The following is a 20,445-nucleotide window of genomic DNA, read 5'->3' on the forward strand; positions in this document are numbered from 1 at the left end:
TTTCGTTGCTGTGTTCCTGTACCATACAATAACAATAAATTTCTATCTATCTATCTATCTATTAATTAAAATAGGCTAATACTTTATTTACAAAACTGGCTGATGCTAATATTAAGAATGATAAACAAATGACCTCCTTTCTTTACTTTAAACATCAATAGTGATTCACTGAAATCATGACACACACTGCAAACATGTTTTGTGTTTCAAGTTCTCTGTATCTATAGCCAACAGAGCGAGAATAAAAGTTATTTAAATAGATGAGGTGCTGAGGTTTTCCCGCATACAGCCGCTAGATGGCGCCAACAGCTCGTTCAGTGTCGGATACAATCGAAGAAAAGAAAATCCAGACAATTTTTGGGGAAATGAAATGTGTAATCCATCAAAAATAGCTATCAGTTTTCAGTATGATATCCATTAAGGCAGCATTATGAACTGTATAAATACTGAAATCGCGAAATAGTCTTGAACAAATACTAATTTCAAAGACATTTTCATGCATGGCTCGCCAAAAACAGCACTGTGTGAGCTAGTGGCGCCATCTAGCGGCTGTGTGCGGTATCACTCATAATATCATCACCACTCAGCTTTGTACTAATAATAACAAGGTTTCTGAATCAGTATTGAGTAATTCTAATAGTTTGTATAATGTGCAAAGTATTAGAATTATAGCAAAATATATAGTTTCGCATTTTAATTCTGACTGCATTCTACACATTTTCTCACCACCATTAAACAGACTGTTTTATAAAACAATGAGAGATCATTCATACAGCCAAGTGAAGGGATTATTGGGTCTTGCAAACAAAACAAAAGAATGCTTGATAAGATCTGATGCTGATGCAGTAAAATCCCTGTACTGGAACACTATCTGTATAATTATATATTTGGTATTGCCTTCAGCATCCGTGAATTTTCCCACTTTTTGTAATATTTTATTAGGAGATGAGTCTTAAAGTTGTTTTTGAGATGAATCTTAAAATCATACAGCCACTGTTAGAAAGTAATGAAATATACAGAAGATGTTGGAAAACCAAAGAATGTGCAGAACCTGGAGGATTTTTCTGAAGAACAAAGTCTGGAAAAACAAAATATCACAAAACATGAAAACGATCATTGATCAAGATTAACGACATAGTATCTGTTAACAAATTATATAATATAGTCTGTCCCTCTATTCTACCTTCCACACATCCCTCAGAGCAAACCCTGAACTCTGAAAACCAACATCTAGCAGGACACAGTACTAACTGAATTCACACGAATTCTTACATGGATGATCAGTGACTGTATTCATGTTTTCTGATAGGTGTTCTAGTGTGTGTGATATATGACAGGGCAGTGGGAAAGTCGGTGTCTGTTATGAGGAGGCATCAGTTAGGTACTTCCAGACCAGCAGAGGTCTCTGTGATCACTGGGTATGTGAAGGCTGAAGCTAGAGCCTGTGCTCCTGCAGGGTTTGTGGCTTTTTCACTGTACTGAGCTGCAGCTCCCGAGCTCTCAGCCTCTAATTTATGCTTGTGACTCCCACCACTTTTGAAGAAGAGCAACCTGAGGAAAAGGAAAAACTTTTCAAGGTAAGAGGACTGATCTTTTTGTGGTAGTTGGTTTTCCTGTTCCAGGTGTGAATGTAGTGAAGTTGAGTGCAGGGCTGGAATTGTAGTTTTATTATCCATATTCAGTTACAGAAATTTTACACTTGTGTCTTGTAAAACAAATTTCACTTGAGGTGTGAATCACAATCTGCACAGTCAACTTTTTACAAATTTCAGAAGAGTTCACAGACACAATCATTAAAATGTATTGTTCAATCCCCACCCACTCATTTCTGGGACAGTGTTTCATTCTTTACTTTGACCGATTACTTTGATCTAACCCACTGATAGATTATTTCTCTACATGCCAAGCATACACGTGATGTTGACCCAATTTTATTTATTTTATATAAATGATCATTGTTTCCATCTATAGCATTGTCAAGTCTAAAATTTAAAGTAAATAATGGCAGTTATCTTATATTCTCTTGGCAATATTAAATAAATGAAACGAGAGATCTTGATAAAACATCTGGATGTAACCTGATCAAACATCAGGATGTAATCTGATAAATCCTAAAGAGAGAAAGAAGAGAGGCTGGTAAGGGAACATCTGTTTATTTGTGGTGACCGATGAGGGTTTATTGAAATGGCTGATGCCAATATTTAGGCAGCAGTCTTTATGAGGTTAACATAACACAAGCTTAATTATAGTAAACAAAACAGAGAAATCTGCTGAAACTAAATTAACATTTATTGTGCATTTTATATCTATAAAGTTCTCTGAAGAGCTCTAAAAAAAATCATTTGACATTTGTACAAGCTTTATTTTTACCTTCAGATTCCTCTTCTGTCCATTAAAACATACAAATATGAAATACTAAAAAATAATAAAATACATTGCACCTTGTATTTCCCCCTGGTGTTGGCTCTGTGAAGGCTTTCTACCGTCTAGTAGGAAAGAAAATTGTTACAAGTTTAGTTTAAAAATGTATTATTATTATTATTATTATTATTATTATTATTATTATTATTATTATTATTCGATTTTCCAAACTCATAAATAATTAGTGGTAATTTAATCCAGTAGCAAGTTCTCGATAACATTTATTTAATTAAAAAAAATCTGTTTTTTTTATTTATTTATAGTTTTTTAGGTAGAAATGTTTTCACATTTGTTTCTGTTAGTTTCTAGAACACCATCAATGCCTCTGGGCTGCGGATGTGACATCTCACGGTACTGTTTGATTAAGAGTTTGTTTCCCGACGGACTGTTGTTGTGTGTAACATTACGTCCGTCAGACCCTCACTTTTACGTTCAGTGGGTGTTTTTACAAGATTTATGATTAGAAATGTTAAATATCGGCTGAGATATCGACCTTAGCGTTACATCGTCCAACCTCTACTGCATGTACACTGCTGTTCCTTTGTAGATACGTTTTTGTTTTTGTTTTGTTTTGGTTTGTTTTGTTTTGTTTCTTTTAGCATTGAGCTCTAATCCATGTGTTAAAACGTCAGGCTTTAAATTGGACAGGTTACAATCGTCTGGTTAATTAACATCTGACTTCAATACTTTTCATGATTTTCTCCTTTTTCTTTAAGAATTTGAAGCTCACAAATAAAATGCCTTACATTTCTATATCCTTTTACTTTTCCTCAGTGTTTTCTCACTTGGTCAGAGGTATACTGAAGTGCTGTATTTGTCTTATTGCTGTTCACATAAAGACTAAAGATTCATAAACTGATGCAATGTTCAATCACTGAAACAAATAAAATCCACTCTCCTTTAAAAAACAGCTAGTTTACAGCCCGCCTTCAGGGCCCTGGGAATTTATTTAGTGATTTAATTAAATAAACTAACTTTTATCATAGGTAAGGGTTACACTGTGTTTGTTTGTGTAAACCTATGATGATGTCACACATTTTCTCCCTTCATGTTGCAGGTGGATGCATTATCAAGTAAAGATCTTAGCTGATGATCGATGTGTCACTCACTTGAACGTCTACCGCTGATCATTGTTCTGGGATGCTTTACGATAGTGTCCTGTTTGGTTGGTGTGTTCAGTGTGACTGTGTGTGAAGCGTCTAAAACATCATCATCTTTTCTCAGAGTTTCATTTACTCAGGAGCTTGTAAGAGCTTTTGGGTTTGATTCTAGTTTGAGTTGATTGTTTGGTTGTGTGAAGCACACTGGTTGTTGGATTTGATTTTTAATTTTTTTTTATTCAACTCTGTGGTCAAAAGATAAGCCCCCAAAAAAAAGAAGGTATTTGTGCAGGACTTTGGTGGTGCAGTGGTAAAAGCTTTGCCTCTTGTGTGAATGGTCATGGGTTCAAGACTCACACTAGATGTGTGAATTAATAAGAGAGGCTGGATGATGATGGTAAGCCAGAGTGACAAAGCCTGGTGGGGTGGAGGTAGAGCGGTGCATGAGGAAGAAGGAGGGGGGGGTCTCAAGAGAGTGGGAAGTATGACAAGAAGTTAGGCTTTCTAAACTTTTGTCTTTAGTCCATAGCTTTCATTCTCTGGCCCACTGACCACCCCACACAGTGCCCACCTCTGCTCTATTACCTGCCAGCACACTGACCGCCTCTGCTCTGTTGCTGGCCCACTGACCGCCCCTGCTCTGTTGCCGGTCCACTGACCGCCCCACACTGTGCACGCCTCTGCTCTGTTGCCGCCCCACACTGTGCACGCCTCTGTTCTGTTGCCGGTCCACTGACCGCCCCACACTGTGCACGCCTCTGTTCTGTTGCCGGTCCGCTGACCGCCCCACACTGTGCACGCCTCTGTTCTGTTGCCGGTCCGCTGACCGCCCCACACTGTGCACGCCTCTGCTCTGTTGCCGGCCCACTGACCGCCCCACACTGTGCACGATTCTGCTCTGTTGCCGGCCCACTGACCGCCCCACACTGTGCACGCCTCTGCTCTGTTGCCGGCCCACACTGTGCACGCCTCTGCTCTGTTGCCGGCCCACTGACCACCCCACACTGTGCACGCCTCTGCTCTGTTGCCGGCCCACTGACCGCCCCACACTGTGCACGCCTCTGCTCTGTTGCTGGCCCACTGACCGCCCCACACTGTGCATGCTTTGTTGCCGGCCCACTGACCGCCCCACACTGTGCATGCTTTGTTGCCGACCCACTGACCGCCACACAGTGCACACTTTGTTGCCAACCCACTGACCGCCCCACACAGTGCACGCTTTGTTGCCGACCCACTGACCGCCCCACACAGTTCACTTGCTCACCGGTTGTATTTTTGAGCTGAGTTTTGAACCAACAATCTCTAACATCAGAGGCGAATTTCACCTGATTGTACCACAGCTCTCATGCCTCTGTACTGTTCCTAAAATACATTTCTCTTTTTCATTCAGCGCATTAGAGTGACATAAACTAAAGCAAGGTTTGAACCCATGCTGTGTGACATGCAGAGACATTACTCTAACCACTAGGCTACAGAGAAGGGACAATTGAACTGTGATTCTATATATGGTTTGCATTGTCTTAACCTTGTACCCGAATACTTTAAAAAGGTTTTGAGTTTCTCATCTGGTTAAAAAGTGACTAAGATCAGACTTGAGCCTACAACACACAACCACATTACTCTAACCACTGTGCTATGGAAACATTGTAGTAGCAGTTGCATCTGTTTTTTGTGAATCTTGTTATAGGATGGTTAAAAAAAAAGGTTCCTTTTTAGGCTAAAGCTAGTTTGAACCTACAGTCTATACAGTAAAAGTATGTTAATCTATCGACAATGCTATGGAAAAGTGCTGCTGTGTTTCGTATGTCAACCTTCTACCAATCTACTTGAAAAAAAAAAACAATAAGGAATATTCCTGAGGTGAGATTTGAACCAACAACACAGACCTTAAAGGAGCATTACTCTATCCAGAATGCTACTGGAAAGATACGGTTGGCTTGGCTTTTGTTAGACTTTTGTCTTGTTTCAACTACACTCAGGGTTTAGCAGGTGGGTACCAGAACACTTAAAGGGTGGGTACCAGAACACATAAAATAAGGAAGTTGGAGCTACAAAATGAGATATACACCATGAGAGAACATTACTCTAACCGGTTGACTCTGAAAGATTTGTGCATGTTGGACTTTAGCCTTGTATCAGCCTTTTACCAATATACTGTACGTTTTTTAAAAATGGTTCTGATTAGTAGAAGAAAACTAACTGAACCTGGATTTGACCCAGGGTGTTATACCATAAGAGAGTGTTACTCTAGTCACTGTACTATGAAAGAACACTGATAGTGCTGCCATTTTAGACTTTTGCCTGGTTTCAAACCCAACCTCAAGCCCAAACCCTATACCAGAACCCTTGAAAAATGAATCTGACTAAAGCCAGATTTGAACCGACAATACAGGCAACAAAGGAACAAAGTTCAATACCCGCTCTGCTACAGGAGAGCTGTGAGAGTTTTGGCTTGTTCAACTTGTCTAGTCCAAAGCTTTTACTATGAAAGCTTCAAACCATAATAGGCATGTGTCATCCCTGTTTAAAGCCTTCATAAATCCTTGCTATGTGTTTAAAAAAATAATAACTAAACACTGGACCGGAACACTTTTTTCCAGTTTTTGTTAACTATTAGATATTAGATATATTTAAATGTGTATTTATCCCCAATTAGCAAGTCTGAGGTGACTCAGGTGACTGTGGGGAGGAAAAACTCCCTTGAATAGAAGGAAGAAACCTTTAGAAGAACCAGACTCAAAGGGGAACCTCATCCTCATATGGGTGACACTGGAGGGTGTGATTATAAATATACAGTCTGACAAATGTTGTATTGATGCAAAAGATCACATGGAGTTGGCATCTCCTCTTGGCATCTCCTGGTAGATCTCTAGATGCCTCAGGATTCTCACAGAGTCGGCCTCATCTCACGCACACCACTGACTGGATGCCACTCACAAGTTTAGTCAATTCAATGCTACACTATAAATATATCTCACGTCTCAGCTACAGCATAATAATTACTCATAATAAGTTTCCTTATTCTTTCAGAAACGTTAACTGAACATATCCAACTTCAGTTTGGAGATGTTTTACTTTCTGCCAGAACGTATGATGTACAATGACCTGCTTGTAGTCCAGTTTGTGGTGAGCAGTGTGTGCGTTTGTTATTATCTCATGCTTTTATTAAATCAGTATAATACTAAAATAAAATAAATCAACAAAAATATGTACTTTTAATTATTATTATTAATATTCACCATACAATGGTCTCTGTTAACAGCTTCGTGTAGAAAAGCACTCAATGAGGCACATTTTGTCAGCACACCGTTAACATAACATGACACACCCACTGCTATGATGGAGGAAAACGACTGCAGGGCTTTTAAAAAGCAAGGACCACACTTACAGCAAGAAAGATTTTATATCTCAATACCGGTAGATATGATTAAGAAGACAGTGGTTTTGTTCCCTGTTGCTATTCAAAATCTCATGAGAATATTCCTATTTATTATTAATCAGTTGCTTGCAGTAGTAGTAATGATCTTTCCTTGGTTCTATCATACATTTACAGCATTAGGCAGGTGGGGCACGGTGGCTTAGTGGTTAGCACTTTCGCCTCACACCTCCAGGGTTGGGGGTTCGATTCCTGCCTCCGCCTTGTGTGTGGAGTTTGCATGTTCTCCCCGTGCCTCGGGGATTTCCGGTTTCCTCCTCCGGTCCAAAGACATGTATGGTAGGTTGATTGGCATCTCTGGAAAATTGTCTGTAGTGTATGAGAGTGTGTGCCCTGCGATGGGTTGGCACTCCGTCCAGGGTGTATCCTGCCTTGATGCCCGATGACGCCTGAGATAGGCACAGGCTCCCCGTGACCCGAGGTAGTTCGGATAAGTGGTAGAAAGTGAGTGAGAGCATTAGGCAGACAACCTTTTCCAGAGCAATGTACAAAAGTGATCAATAAATGCATCAATACTAGGCTTGCAAAAAATACCATTTTTTTGTCTTTAAACCGTAAAGCTGTACATAATTACTGAGAGGCAGAAAACCATCTCTGAAATGACAGAAGGAGAGCCTGTAAATTTGTCACTACTAAAAAAATGCACTAGTTTTCTTATTGTTATTATGTGGACCACCAAATGACTGAAAAATCCCATTTTCACAATAAGGATATATCACAACTTTGTTGCTGTATAGGAAGATCATCCACAAACAAGTGTTTTATAGAAACATTCTTGTTTTTTATTTCTTAAAACCTCTTTTATAAAAACACAAATACAAAATGAATGGGCAGTTTCATTGTGTATTCTCTTTTTTTTTTTCTTTTCTTTTTTTTTCTTTTTTACATCGATAATTTGCACATTACAAAGCCACCCTCTAAGAAAAACATTGGATATATAACTGCAAATTTCTTTAGACACATTTTCATTAGAATAAAATCAAGAGCACAGGGAAGTTAAAAACATGAAACAGAGTGAGGTGGGAAAGAGGAGGACAGGAGTAGGAGACTTCGAGAAATTGTGTGGGTGTCTGAATGACTAAGTTAGCAAAGAGTGTAGAAGAAACAAAGGAGGAGAGTGAAATCGATACAAAGAGGGCATGAGAAAGAAAGACAAAGATAAGATGACACACAGGAAGGAGAAAGACGACGACAGCTGGACGCGAGACGGAGCAGTAGATCCAGGTTGCTATGTGAGCAGCACTGCTGTTCGGTTTCCGCTACTCGAGCTGTGCACAGTAGAGGATTCACTGTTAAAGCAGCATCCGGTGGAGCTGCTGACGGTCTGAGCTGCATTCATCAGAGACGCTGCTGTTTGAAACGGAGCCCATCAGCTCGACAGAGCAGCTGCTGTCTGAACTCTGCTCTGTAATCAGGCTGCTCTGTAGTGCTCTCCACTCCACCTTCTATCTGAGCACTGCTCTCAAATGGAGGTGCGACCTGAGCGCCGCACTGTAATTATGCTGCTGTGTTTGCACTACTCCGTATTCAGAGGTTCATGTAAGCACTAATTGAGCTGCTATTTGAGCAGAGCCCGGTAGAGCAGCTGCGAGCGGCTGCTTTCTCTCTCGTTCTCTAGGCAGAAGAGCAGATCCCTGAGGTTTACACGCGTGATGCGTTGACGGGTGAACTGCCGTGATGCGCCACCACTCAAACCCACAGACGAGCTCGCCGAAGACCCGGAACCCTGAGTGAACAAAGACACGCACAGGTTAAATTCTAATTATTAAAAAGTCTCTGTAGTGTTTCACACGGTTACTTTGTGTTGTTCAGTACTGAACACAGCACTTAGTCTTCTGTTGCATTCCAATTGAGCATGTTCATGAATAACCTCCTTGTCTTTTTTTTTAAAGCCAGCCAAAAACTTACAGAACAAAAAGAAAAAAAAGCGAGATCCTGTACCTCTGCATCAGTGCCAAGAGCAGGTGAGTCAAGTTTCCTCTTTTTCCTGGGTCCAATAGCAGCCAGTGCTGTCAAGTTGGCATCTCTCTGTCTTATCTGAGCAAGTTCCTGCTGCTGCATCTGTTATACACACACAAAACAAGTTCATCATCAGCTTGAGATATCCTGCTATCTTGCTATCAACAAACCAAAGAGCAAGTGTAGAAGAGGTCAAAATCAACGCACCTCTTTGGCCTTCTGCTTCAACCGCAACTGCTCTGGGTCCTCCTGCCGAGACCGAGACTGCAAAACAGCAAAACAATCAGCAGGAGTGAAATGACACACACACACACACACATCTGCTGATAATAAATCAAACCATGTAAACCACAACTTCCACTGGTATGGTTAAAAACAATTATGACACTAAATGACCAGTAGGTGGTGCTACACACCAAATATTCATCAGCACTTGCAAAGACAAAATGAAATACATTGAATTTTTAAAATCTGCTCAGGTTACAGACCGTAGTCAGTAAGCCTATACAGAAAAAGTGCAGTTATAGAGTGTGTACCTGATTAAATTGCTAATGACTCCAGATACACAGACACAACAAAGATGTACTGAATAAACAGGCTAGTCAGTGTGCGTAACTAAATTGCTAGTGTGTTATAAAGTAGCACATCTGTTGCTCTAGTATAAAACTGTGTGTTTTACCTTGGCTGCCTTCATTAGAATTTCCCTCTCTTGTTCTTCCTTCCTCTGTTTCTCCAGCTGGTCCAACTGCTCGAAGAACTTCAACTGTGCGCGAACATCAGTCACCTGCTCAAACCGGGCGTCCTCCTGTGCAGCACATGGCCATGCAAATAGACAGATTAATGAAGGAAACTGCAAACAAATACAGCTGCATTTTCATACACACAATTCTTAGCATGTACCCGGTGTATGTACCCGACAGCAACGACAGCCAAACTACAGCTGTTCGCTAGTGAAAACATGAACATGTACACACAACGCACTTTAATACACACCTTATAGTTCATGTTCTTTTGCTGTGCAATGACTGTGACCTTTTCTAGAAGGTTCTGGAGTCTCTGCTGAGTAGCGTGAGACACCAGGTTCACCACCTCAGAGCCCAGATCCGTCACTCCAAACCGTTTACCTGCACACGAGTTACACAGTCAGCTTTTTTCTCCAGCTTGTTTAACCTAACTTGTTGAGTATGTGTGTTCACCAAAAGCGAAACACTTTACACTGTATTATAAAATGCACCGAAAACGCACCCGTTGTAATATGTACAGTCTCTATAAAACCCAATCACACACTTGGATGTCTGAGAGGGCTTTTCTGTTTTCTCTTTAACATTAAAAACCTGCATTCAAACCATGGGAGGGAATATACAATTTATAGCTGTTATAATTTACAAGACAACAGGACAGGATTAGTTGTTTTGCAAACGTTCAACAACAACAGTAAAGACTTCAGGATCTGTGGCTATAGGAAAATGATCAACTTCAGAGGGATGGGTGGAAGTAACTCTGCTTCATCACACCACCCAGTCACTGGTTATAGTCACTGGTTATAACAGGAAGTCTATATTTTATTCCCTTCATAAGATGGTCTCACAGGCGGAAATAACATGTTAAAATGTACTTTTGTTAGATCTACAAATGTGAGTAGATACGATCTCTTTGGAGTGCAAGAATGTAAGAAACCTATTAAAATGACAGATCGGGTGTCCTTTTGGAGTTGGGACAGCTATCCTATGCTTGTCTACTAACCAGAAAGAGCTTCAAATTAAATACACCTCAACTGTAGAATTTTATATATATATATATATATATATATATATATATATATATATATATATATATATATATATATATATACATATACACACACACTTTTTTTTTTAAACTTCATGCAAACTTTGGCTTCTGGGATAAAGGTGACATCACTGCGAAATAAGGGAAATTATAAATACCCCAAATGACAAAAATTGTTAATGCTGACTATTTGAATAGCTTTTACTTTCACACGGGACACTGGAAATTTGAGACAGACCGATGTCCAGTATCCTGCGCTGAAGTGCGGCTGAGAAAAGAAAGGCTTCATCCTTGCACGAGCGAGTCACTGCCCCCACTAACTCAGAGTTGGTGGCCAGGATCCGTGCGCTCTCCTCCGACAGATTCACGCCGGCCATGGAGGCTACGTCATTGATATCGTCGTCATCCCTACACACACACACACACCCCTTATGTATTCCAATGCAAAATAAATTTGAATGGTCAAATGTTTTACTTGTAGTGACCACTACAATTACTGTCTACACTCCACTGTCTACAATTGATATTATTGGTAAATCTAACAGTGTTTATAATATTAATTGAACTAACAAAGTATATATTCAGAGTGGTATTGGTGAGCACACTGAATAAGAAGCAAACAGGAACTAATAAATAATGCTGCTCAAATACAAATCGGATACATTGGATGTTAATTATATATTTGAATATCAGATGGTTTGAATAAACATTACATCAGTGAAAATTTGTTTAACACTCATTTGAATACAAGGTTTTGACAGCAATAGCAACTGTATTATCATTAGAGGCCAAAAACTAATTCAAAAATCTACTCAGATGATACGATTTATTACGAACAATATTATTTTTTAATTTCAGGTAAATTTGAATGTCCTGTTTGCTCAACATTTCCTTTAGTTATTGCTCTGTTAAATCTCTGAACACACACCAGCACGGGATATTGACTTAATAAAATCCTCTTTAGATAAAACATTAAACCGCTGAAATTTATTAAAAGCTTTTTTTAAGTTACTAATACAACTCAAATCAGCTTTTCAAATTGGATGCATTGTATATGTTCAACTAAGTTTCCACACAACCTGCTTGTGATTTATGATGTACTAGACCGACCACATATATGCACGTGCACACACACACACACACACACTAACTTGAACGTCCCCCCGGAGGCATCCTTCAGCTTATTCTTCTGAGCTGCATTCAGAGCCACAGTGCTGGGAGAGACCTTCGCTCCACTCACCATCCCGGGCTTTACAGCCACTGCATAGGAGGAAAAACTGGAGTTTACTTCATTATAGTTCCTATCTCACATGACATATTTTTTGAGCAGCACTGTCAGTTTAAAGCCTTCTACAACATTACACACGCAAACATAAACTAAAAGTTTTGCTACAAGAAATTTGGGCCCTTAAAATGGATTTACAGGTCAAAAGATCCGCAACACAGAAAACACATTCACACACCTGTGTTAAGCTGCTTGACCTGCACTTGAGGTTGCGCAACTACAATGCGGCTATGCGGCTGACCCCTGAGAGTTACCATTGGAGTTGCCAGAGTAACCTGGGGGGACTTCACGATCGCACTCTGCTGCGGAGACTGCAACACCTGCACAAACACACAACACGCAATGTTTTAACTCAGGCCAATCCAGCCAATGTTACATGGGAACAGATTTGTAGCTAGCATAATGTGCCACATATCGCATCGTATCCCACATGTCATATAGTAATGAATGATCACATGATTATAACCTTTTGATACAAGTTTTCTTACATTGCACAATACTGGTTGTGCATCATGTGTGGGTCAAAAACGTACGTTGTTAAACCTACTTCTCCGCCAGGCAATCATGAGTAAAATAACGAATAGCCCAGAACCAGAATTTGCTTTCAGAAGTTCTAAAAATGTGACGGTTTGTCTCCAAGGTGCCACAAACCTTCATTTCACAACGTGTTTTTACTGCAATTTTAGATAAGCTGGACTGTAGTGCATTACCAGTGAGGCACTCTGGCTGGTTGTGGCGAGAGCGGGCTGGGTAAGCGTGCGCGAGACCGTGGCGGCTGCGACGGATGCTGCGGTGCCTGCGGAAATTGAAGTGGTCGCAGAAGGTACAGATGCAGCAGGAGTTGCAGTAGCAACAGTGGCAGCAATAGCCATCGTAGTGTTGGTCAGCACCACACTGGCTGCAGGTTTGGTGGGCTGCAGGCCTTGGCTCTGCTGAATGAAGGCCAGGGAGTCCGGCGTGAGTTTTCTCAGTGCAGGAAGACTCCTCTGCGGAAACACACAAACAATTAAGTTGAAAAGAAAAGGCAATTTAATCAATTATTTAATAATTTATGCCTACAAATATGATTTTATTTGCTCTCTTATAAGACTAAGTCTCGTGGGAATCTGAGTTTCAGTTCACCTTTAGGAAAGGCACGAGATAAGGCTGGGGTGAAGAGTTAAGCTCCTTGTATAACCTGCTGGTGAAGTCCTCGGCTTCAATCGTCCCTTCCTGCAAACACAAACAGTGATGAGAATTAATTTAATGACTGGTAAACACACTTCTATATAAGCGTCACTTCCACTTGAGTGAGGTTGCATTCCAACCTGTAAGTCTAACAGATTTTAAGTTTAGAAGTAGCCAGCTTTTTTTCTTTTTATTTTTTACAAGTGACGTGTTGTTGCGTAAAGTGCGTCAGGTGAATTAATTAGGTGTGCATGGATAAGACAACCTTTTCAGAATAAGGAACACACACCTGTGTAAAGTGATGAAACCGAGCAAAGGTGCAGCTCATAAACCACCAACTGTCCTAATTAACTATCGACCATCCAAATTAATCGGGTTACAAATACTGAGAGACTTTCCAGACTTTGTCTTTTTATGTGATGTGAGGTCATCTTTTCCTTGGTCTATATTAATGCCTTTAACTAGTGCAGCATAGGAAAAGTGCGGCCACATTTCAGCCTAATCTAAATATCTATATCAATATCTAGATGAACACAAACACAGCCAACCGAGGTCACATACTCACCAGCAAGTTTTTAACCAGGTCTTTTACGTTAGCAGCCGTTTGCGATGACTGCTTCGCGCTGGTGGCCAGCTTGATCAGCGTGGATAAGAAGTTCTTACACTTCTTCACATTTTCCATCGTCTCCTGCTTTCAGAGTACAAAACAAGTCAGACGCAGCATAATCTTAATTACAATACTTAAGTAAATCAGAGGAGATTACGTCCCAATTAAAACCATACTAGTTCCATATTTCTGGGGTTTTAAGGTGCTTTTTGTGTAGGGGATATTAAAACAACATGGAAAACACCTTGCATTCACCAGCTGTGCTTGTCACAAGTGCAATATGCCAAAATAATCTTTGCACAGAAAGCAATAAAAAAAGAAAAAAGAAAGAAAATAAGGAACTACTTATTGCATATAAATATCCAGGAGTATATAAACATGTGCAGATGTAAACATGCCTGTCCGTGATAAAACTCCTGACACTATGTTGTTTAGGGGCGTTCACGCCCAGGTTCTCACCGTTGCCGAGGTGACGCTGGTCCCCGTAGTGGGAGTTACCATCCTCTGGGCGGTGCCCGGTTGCACTGCCAACACAGAGCCCACCGATTGCGGCTGAGAAATTCAGACAAAGACAAGAAAGAAAATGGGATTCAGCATTTAACTCTTATCTTATCTTAGATTCCGAATAAAAAATTTTCCAATGAAAGCAGGGGGAGGTCCAAGTATTGGTCTGTATAGAAAGCAAAATAATCCTTTTTTCTTTTTTTTAACTAGACATGGTCATATTTCAAAGACCGGTTTTTGTAAACATTAATTAATTCATTCGGCTTCTTCAGGATATTCTGATGCTGTGGATCCAATCACGTGTGTTCATGTTCATTATTTAGCTGAAGGCAGCTCATCAGATTACAGACTAACTACAGAAGTAAATACGTTTGCTCAGAAAAGTGAACCGTTCCCACAGAGTTTAAGGGTTTTCCATTATATACATGTAGCATCTCTGGTCTGATTAGAATAGTGATGGCACAAATAATAAGATGTTTAAATAGCAACAGCTGGACAGAGCAGCATACGTTAATTTTGCCTGTGTCAAATTCAAAATAAGCATCAAGTGTATTGCAACTTCAGCTTCAAAAGAAGCTCCACAATAAAATAGACCACACAGCCATGAACTAATCACTAATGGTTATGAATTAAAAGGTTAAAAGCTATTAGCATGCATTCATTCATTCATGTCACTAGTTTAGAACTTTTCAGTTCAGTAACTAATGGGGTGTTGATTAAAATTTAGGCAACTAATGTAAAGTAACATTTGGTGCTCTATGTCTGTCTCAGGTTTAACACAGGCTTCAGAGTTTGCTAGGGTTAAATACACGAGCCCTCCTTTCTCAAACACTAGTTTTGTTTGAGCACAAGTGCGAATGTTGAATAAATCTCACAGCCGTGCCCCAAGACCATATCATTAAATCATTCTTTCTGCTGTTACAGTGACTGGACTCCGATGCTTTCCTAAAGCCCATTAAATGTTGCATTAGTATAAAAAAAAAAAATCGATCACTGTGACAATATAAATACTATTCAATATTTTTTAAAACTGGTAAAATCCCAGAGAGCTCGCTAATTACACTGAAGGATATGTTCTGGTTCACGAGTTAGATATTTTGGGAAGAGTTACAGTGTAATGGTGTGACGTGCTTTATTTGGCTGTTAAAAGCTGTGTGTGTGTGTGTGTGCGCATGCTACCTGCATGAGTGGCCTTTGCAGTGTGGGTGCAGTGGTGCTACTGGTTGTTGGTGAGCCCTGTTTGATGATGGTTGTAGTCACTGGTCTGGCCATGATGGGAGCACCAACAGTCTGCAGAGAAAAAAAACGGTGAAGTCGAAATCAACACATTTCACTTGAAATCAACATTCGGAAAATACTTTATTATTATTTTCACACTAGACTAAAGCGATCACTTTTAAGCTTCCAGAGTTACTTATTACGCATTATCGTGTCACATTTCTTATAGCGGACTGGTAGCAGAAGCAACACCATCATGGTCATGGTCATGATTTAATCAGGAGCTGCTCTCCATTTCTTCTCTTTCTCGAACAGGACCTGTCAAAGATGTGCTATACTGAAAAAAAATCTTTATCAAAAATGTTCTTACTTGAATTATGAGCACAAACGTAATTAGGATTCTATATTAAATGTCTACCAGATAATGCAAGAAGACAGAACTGTTTGAAATCTGATGTGCCCTCGTTTAAAAGGTGAGGCTCTGGTAGATACAGGGGTCGCAGGGAAGGAGCTTCCTGATGCAACATGTTGAAACTTAAACCACTGCACTGTTGAATTCTCAATCCTGATTGGTGTGATGGGCTGATGATCTGTTTTTCAGAGTCTCTAACATTAGTTCCAGCTGTTATTCAAATCTTGGGCTTCTATTTAGTCGCATGTTCCAATGCACGATTGTTGCTGTGTATGGCAGATTTCTGTAAAGAGATGTTTAGCATGTTTGTATGGAGATTCCGACGAGAATCATCTGTGACGGCTGTGTTTTCCAACACAGGAAATTCTTTACATTCTCTCAGTACAATGACAAACTGCTTTTTTTGTCTTATTGACTTTAAACGAGCAGAAAGGGAGGCACACCTGGTTTTGGTGGAAATATAGTAGGTGGTAACAGCATTATCGTTCTCCTATAACGCGACTCTTTCTGTTTATATTCATTGTGTTTTAAAACAGGGTTGCTCACTTTGATTTTAATGAACATACAAGATAAAAATCAGAAGTTAGAAACACTGGATAATCTGCTACGGTCGTCACCTAAAGTGAGTGCAAAGTTGTACGAGTGATAAAGGAAAACTGCAATACTGGACTGTGATACGTTTCTCGATCGACTCATGAGACACTCAGTAGTGTGCGTGTGTGATGCTGTGGCGGAGTACCTGCGTGGAGGTGACCTGCCCGGGCGTGGTGCTGGCAGGAGTGGCAGCGCGTGTGGCCTGCATGTGAGCCAACACCTGCTGGGGGATCATGAGCAACTGCCCAGCTTCACTTCTCACCAGCACCATACCTGAAAAACAACACACATACACACAGCCTTAAAACCAAATAAAAAGGATAACTCACAGCCTGAAGCGCTAACAATATTTACAGCTAAATTAATCATCTACGACTCCTGTCAGCTCCTTTAACAGTCGCAGTATCTACTTACTCTGTGTCACTTTGGATAAAATGTTGTGCCAAGTATATGTAAATGTAAAATGAATGAAACTGCTTGTCGGAGAGAACAAATGACAGCTCTGGTTTGGCTGTGAAAAGCTTTTCTCAACACTCAGCCCAGCTGCTCATTATGTGCCAAACGAGTTCCGACGTCTCTCATAATGTTTGATCAAAAAATAAAACAGCCACATTTTCAACTGTGCTAACTGGGAAGAAACGCGATGATGGAAATTGATGTACTCTCAATTCTGGCCACTATGCCATCAGAACACGCTGCCCCCGCACAGAGCGCAGTTGGTGGCCTGTACACTATTGCTGGACCTCATTCACTTGATGATCATGTCTCTCGATGAACTAGCGTAGCTCCGGGTTTCGGACAGAAGCTGTTGACAAAAGAGCCCAGATGGCCCTGTGTGAAAATCTGTCCTGACCAAAACCCGACAGACGACAGATCCCTCGGCGCTGCTGCTGCATCCAACATCATACGGTAGTGATAAAGTTGTTACGGTGTCACTCTTAGTGACAAAGTATGTCTACCTTACCAATGACTTTTTCAATACATGACCTTTTAGTCACTCTCTGTGCGTAGTGTTCGGCAAGATGCCCAGTAAGAGAGTCTTCTCTCTCTGATTTACACAGATGTTGCTTATCGAGGTCCTCCAGAATCATTACTTAAACATAAAGAACAACACAAAAGGCTGTGTAAACAGACGTTTGACCGGTCACAGTAAAGACTTCCTTTCACTTTCACCACTGGATTGTGGAATTTATTTTTAATGTTCATTTAAAACTATGATGCCTTAATAACCATAATATTTTTAGACTACATTTTCATCTTGTGCAGATTTACTGTGCAGGTTCTAAAGTACTCGGTATGACCTTATTTATGGCACCTTCCCTGGTCATGGTCCAGTGATCAGGCGGTGTTTCTCATCATGTAAAAAACGCCTGGCCAAGAAAAAACAAAAACATCTCCTACGCTTTGTTAATGAGAATAGCCTGGTTTCAGGGAGCTTTTTCTATGAGTTAAGCATTTGTAAATACTTACTCAATGCCAACTCTGTTATTAAAACTCTCAGCGAGGGAGCACAGGGGCTTTCACAGTGCAGTCGAGACAAGACAGAGCGCTTTCACATGCCACTGCTTATTGTGCCGAATCAAATGAAACAAGACAGCGTTGCACATAAGTAAAGCGCTCACGCCACAGAATACTTTCAGTTGGCTTTCAGTCACAGGTGAAATGACCTTGATCCTTTATTGTCCTATTGGATGTTTGGTGTTTTCTCATGTACATATAAAAGCTTTTGAATATTAAATAACACCTTTAGTTACCCAATAATACTTTCATATCTGTATACATTATTCAGTGTTAAATAAGAGGCTTTCGGGATACATGATATGTATTATGATAGTGAGGTGTATATTGTTCCAGCTAAACAGTAAGTCCCTGACAACTATGGTTTCAATAACGTTTAGAAAGGGAACTCGATCCAAAAACTGATTTTTACATCCTGAGCGCTTGTAAAAATTATTCACTATATCAGCCAAAGACACGTTTAACTGTGAAATATATTTCACCCCAATGCAGTGATTTTATGAAAGATTTAGTCCTCGCCCTGCCGCATACAGAATTCACGAGGTCGAAGTTGAGGTTATTTACAGGCTGACTTGTTTTGGAGTTACTGATGTTTGGAATAAACAGACTGAGAATGTTAAAGATGGGTTTGAATTCCATCACTGTGTGTAAATTTAAAAGATTCATAGAACTCTCTTTGTTATAGATACTGTCGGATATAGTGCACTATTATAATGTCACTTTTAAAATGTCCAAGTCATGTCCCCCAGAGGACACGTGATTCCCAGGATGAACCTCACATGATGTTCAGAAACAGTGTATGTGCAGCAGAACATGATACCATTTGCCCAAGTGACTCAAAAAGGACGACTGTTTCCTGTATTTACTCCTTGCAAAAGTTCTTCATCACATGAGTCACAGGTTCCCTTGCCTGGTCCTGGAGTTCCTCTTGTCTGGCACGTTATCGTTCCCTAATTTACTAATCCTCGACTAAGTGGATTACCACAACAACTAAAGTGATAAAGTTAGAGGAGGAAAACCATAATGTGCCCCACATGGGGTTCTAGAGAAGCAGGACTGGGAAGCTCTGACACTGCAGGACGTAACATGAGTTTTAACTAAGATGTACAGCCTGACAGCTCGGGCTGGCTCAGATTAAACAGCAGGTTTGGACATGTTTGAGTACCTGGAGGAAGTTGGATGTTGTGGATGCTCGGCTGTCCCGGAGTGCTCTGTGGGAGGCGGGGCGCGAGCACCTGTTGCGGCGCGATGGTCCTCACGCCGCCCGCCGCGGCTGCGGCCACCGGCGCCCCGCCTCCTGTCACCGGGGCTCCGCCTCTCACCGCCGTCGTCGCATGCATCAGCCCAGCGCCTTTGGCTGCCCCGGGGGAAACCTGTGGAGATCCGCTATGGGCCGCGCTTTGGATCACGGTCTGCGGTGACTCGGCTTTGATTGACACCACCGGACTCGCGTTCACGTTGACAGGAGGTGGGGCGTTTGTGAGCGGCGTGGTTCCCGTGACCGTAGCTACACTGGACGCAGCTGTCAGCACGTTACTGTTATTCCCGTTAATGGTTAAAGTCGCGGGTTGCATAGATGGCCTGATGGTGGCGGCGGCGGTTCCGCCTGATGCGCTCGACACGTTCACGCTCGGCGCGCTCACGAAAGACGCCTGGATCACCGTGTTTGAAGTAGAAGGTGCAGTCACAAGTCCTTTCGCTATACCGGGCCCGTTGTTGACCACCGGCACGGTAACGTTAACGGTAGCGGAAGCGGCTGGATCGGTCGACGAGCCGCTCGACACTGTGGTGCTTTCTGAACGCGGATCCATCGCATCGCCTCCGTCCAAAGTTTGTACTGTTGACGTCCCGAGCTTGACTTCGTGGCCAGGCAAAGTAGTTACCATAGCATTCAGACACACCGGATCGCGTTCACCGTGCAGCGCTGAAGTCTCTGTGTTTTAATCCGTGTTTTAATTCGCATCCACAGCTAACAGCCGGGACTGAAAAAGCGTCCTCTTTTCCCTCCTGTACGTCTGTGAAGTAGTAAACAAACGTGTGAAGAGTGAGAGGAGACTCTACAGAGCGCCCTTATCGCTTTAACTCTTGTGCTGAACAAATCTATTGAATATGTAGCGCAGTTTAACACGGTAAGATTACCTGCTTTAAAAACAAGTCCCGTAGCCTATAGCTTCTTTGCTCTCAAATGTTAACGTTAGCTAGTTGCATTCCCTCCTATTCCGTAGTTAGCATTGTTCTTTACAACTGCCCGTGCTCTTCCGTCGGAGTTAACGCAATAAAATTTGCTGCGCTTGTTTCTGGCACTACCTGCAATATCGCTAAAAAGTTTCTTGCCCACTCTTTTAATTAGAGAATCCTCCACCAGCAGGTCGAAGCCTGCCGCCATCTTCGATGTGAACCGTGAGGAGCTCTGGACGAAATGAAACTGCGCATGCG

At 41.2% G+C, this 20,445-nt stretch overlaps 1 protein-coding gene across 2 annotated transcripts; it reads right to left on the bottom strand.

The window, feature by feature from the left end:
- Positions 1–7,716: 7,716 nt before the first annotated feature.
- On the bottom strand, positions 7,717–20,445 carry taf4a (TAF4A RNA polymerase II, TATA box binding protein (TBP)-associated factor). Of its 2 annotated transcripts, XM_060857640.1 has the most exons (16): positions 20,149–20,445; positions 19,175–20,024; positions 16,637–16,764; positions 15,447–15,557; positions 14,223–14,315; positions 13,722–13,847; positions 13,112–13,201; positions 12,700–12,975; positions 12,168–12,309; positions 11,856–11,964; positions 10,943–11,112; positions 9,910–10,040; positions 9,596–9,721; positions 9,124–9,180; positions 8,899–9,018; positions 7,717–8,683 (listed from the first exon to the last, which is right to left on the bottom strand). In XM_060857640.1, exons 2-16 carry the CDS (start codon positions 19,893–19,895, stop codon positions 8,516–8,518), a joined length of 2,568 nt encoding a protein of 855 aa, XP_060713623.1. In that variant the 5' UTR covers positions 19,896–20,024; positions 20,149–20,445; the 3' UTR covers positions 7,717–8,515. The 2 variants fall into 2 exon arrangements, with proteins under 2 accessions (XP_060713623.1, XP_060713624.1); XM_060857641.1 differs by having other exon boundaries at positions 13,722–13,844; positions 19,175–20,445.

This window comes from Tachysurus vachellii, chromosome 22 (genome assembly GCF_030014155.1).
Source record: "Tachysurus vachellii isolate PV-2020 chromosome 22, HZAU_Pvac_v1, whole genome shotgun sequence".
In the NCBI taxonomy this organism is placed as follows: domain Eukaryota; kingdom Metazoa; phylum Chordata; class Actinopteri; order Siluriformes; family Bagridae; genus Tachysurus; species Tachysurus vachellii.

Coding starts and splice junctions, on each gene's coding strand:
- taf4a (XM_060857640.1), bottom strand. CDS start 19,895: ATGGTAACTACTTTGCCTGGCCACGAAGTCAAGCTCGGGACGTCAACA. Junction 14,316..15,446: donor TGCAAAGGCCACTCATGCAG/GTAGCATGCGCA, acceptor TGAATTTCTCAG/CCGCAATCGGTGGGCTCTGT. Junction 9,181..9,595: donor TTCTAATGAAGGCAGCCAAG/GTAAAACACACA, acceptor GCTGTTTTGCAG/TCTCGGTCTCGGCAGGAGGA.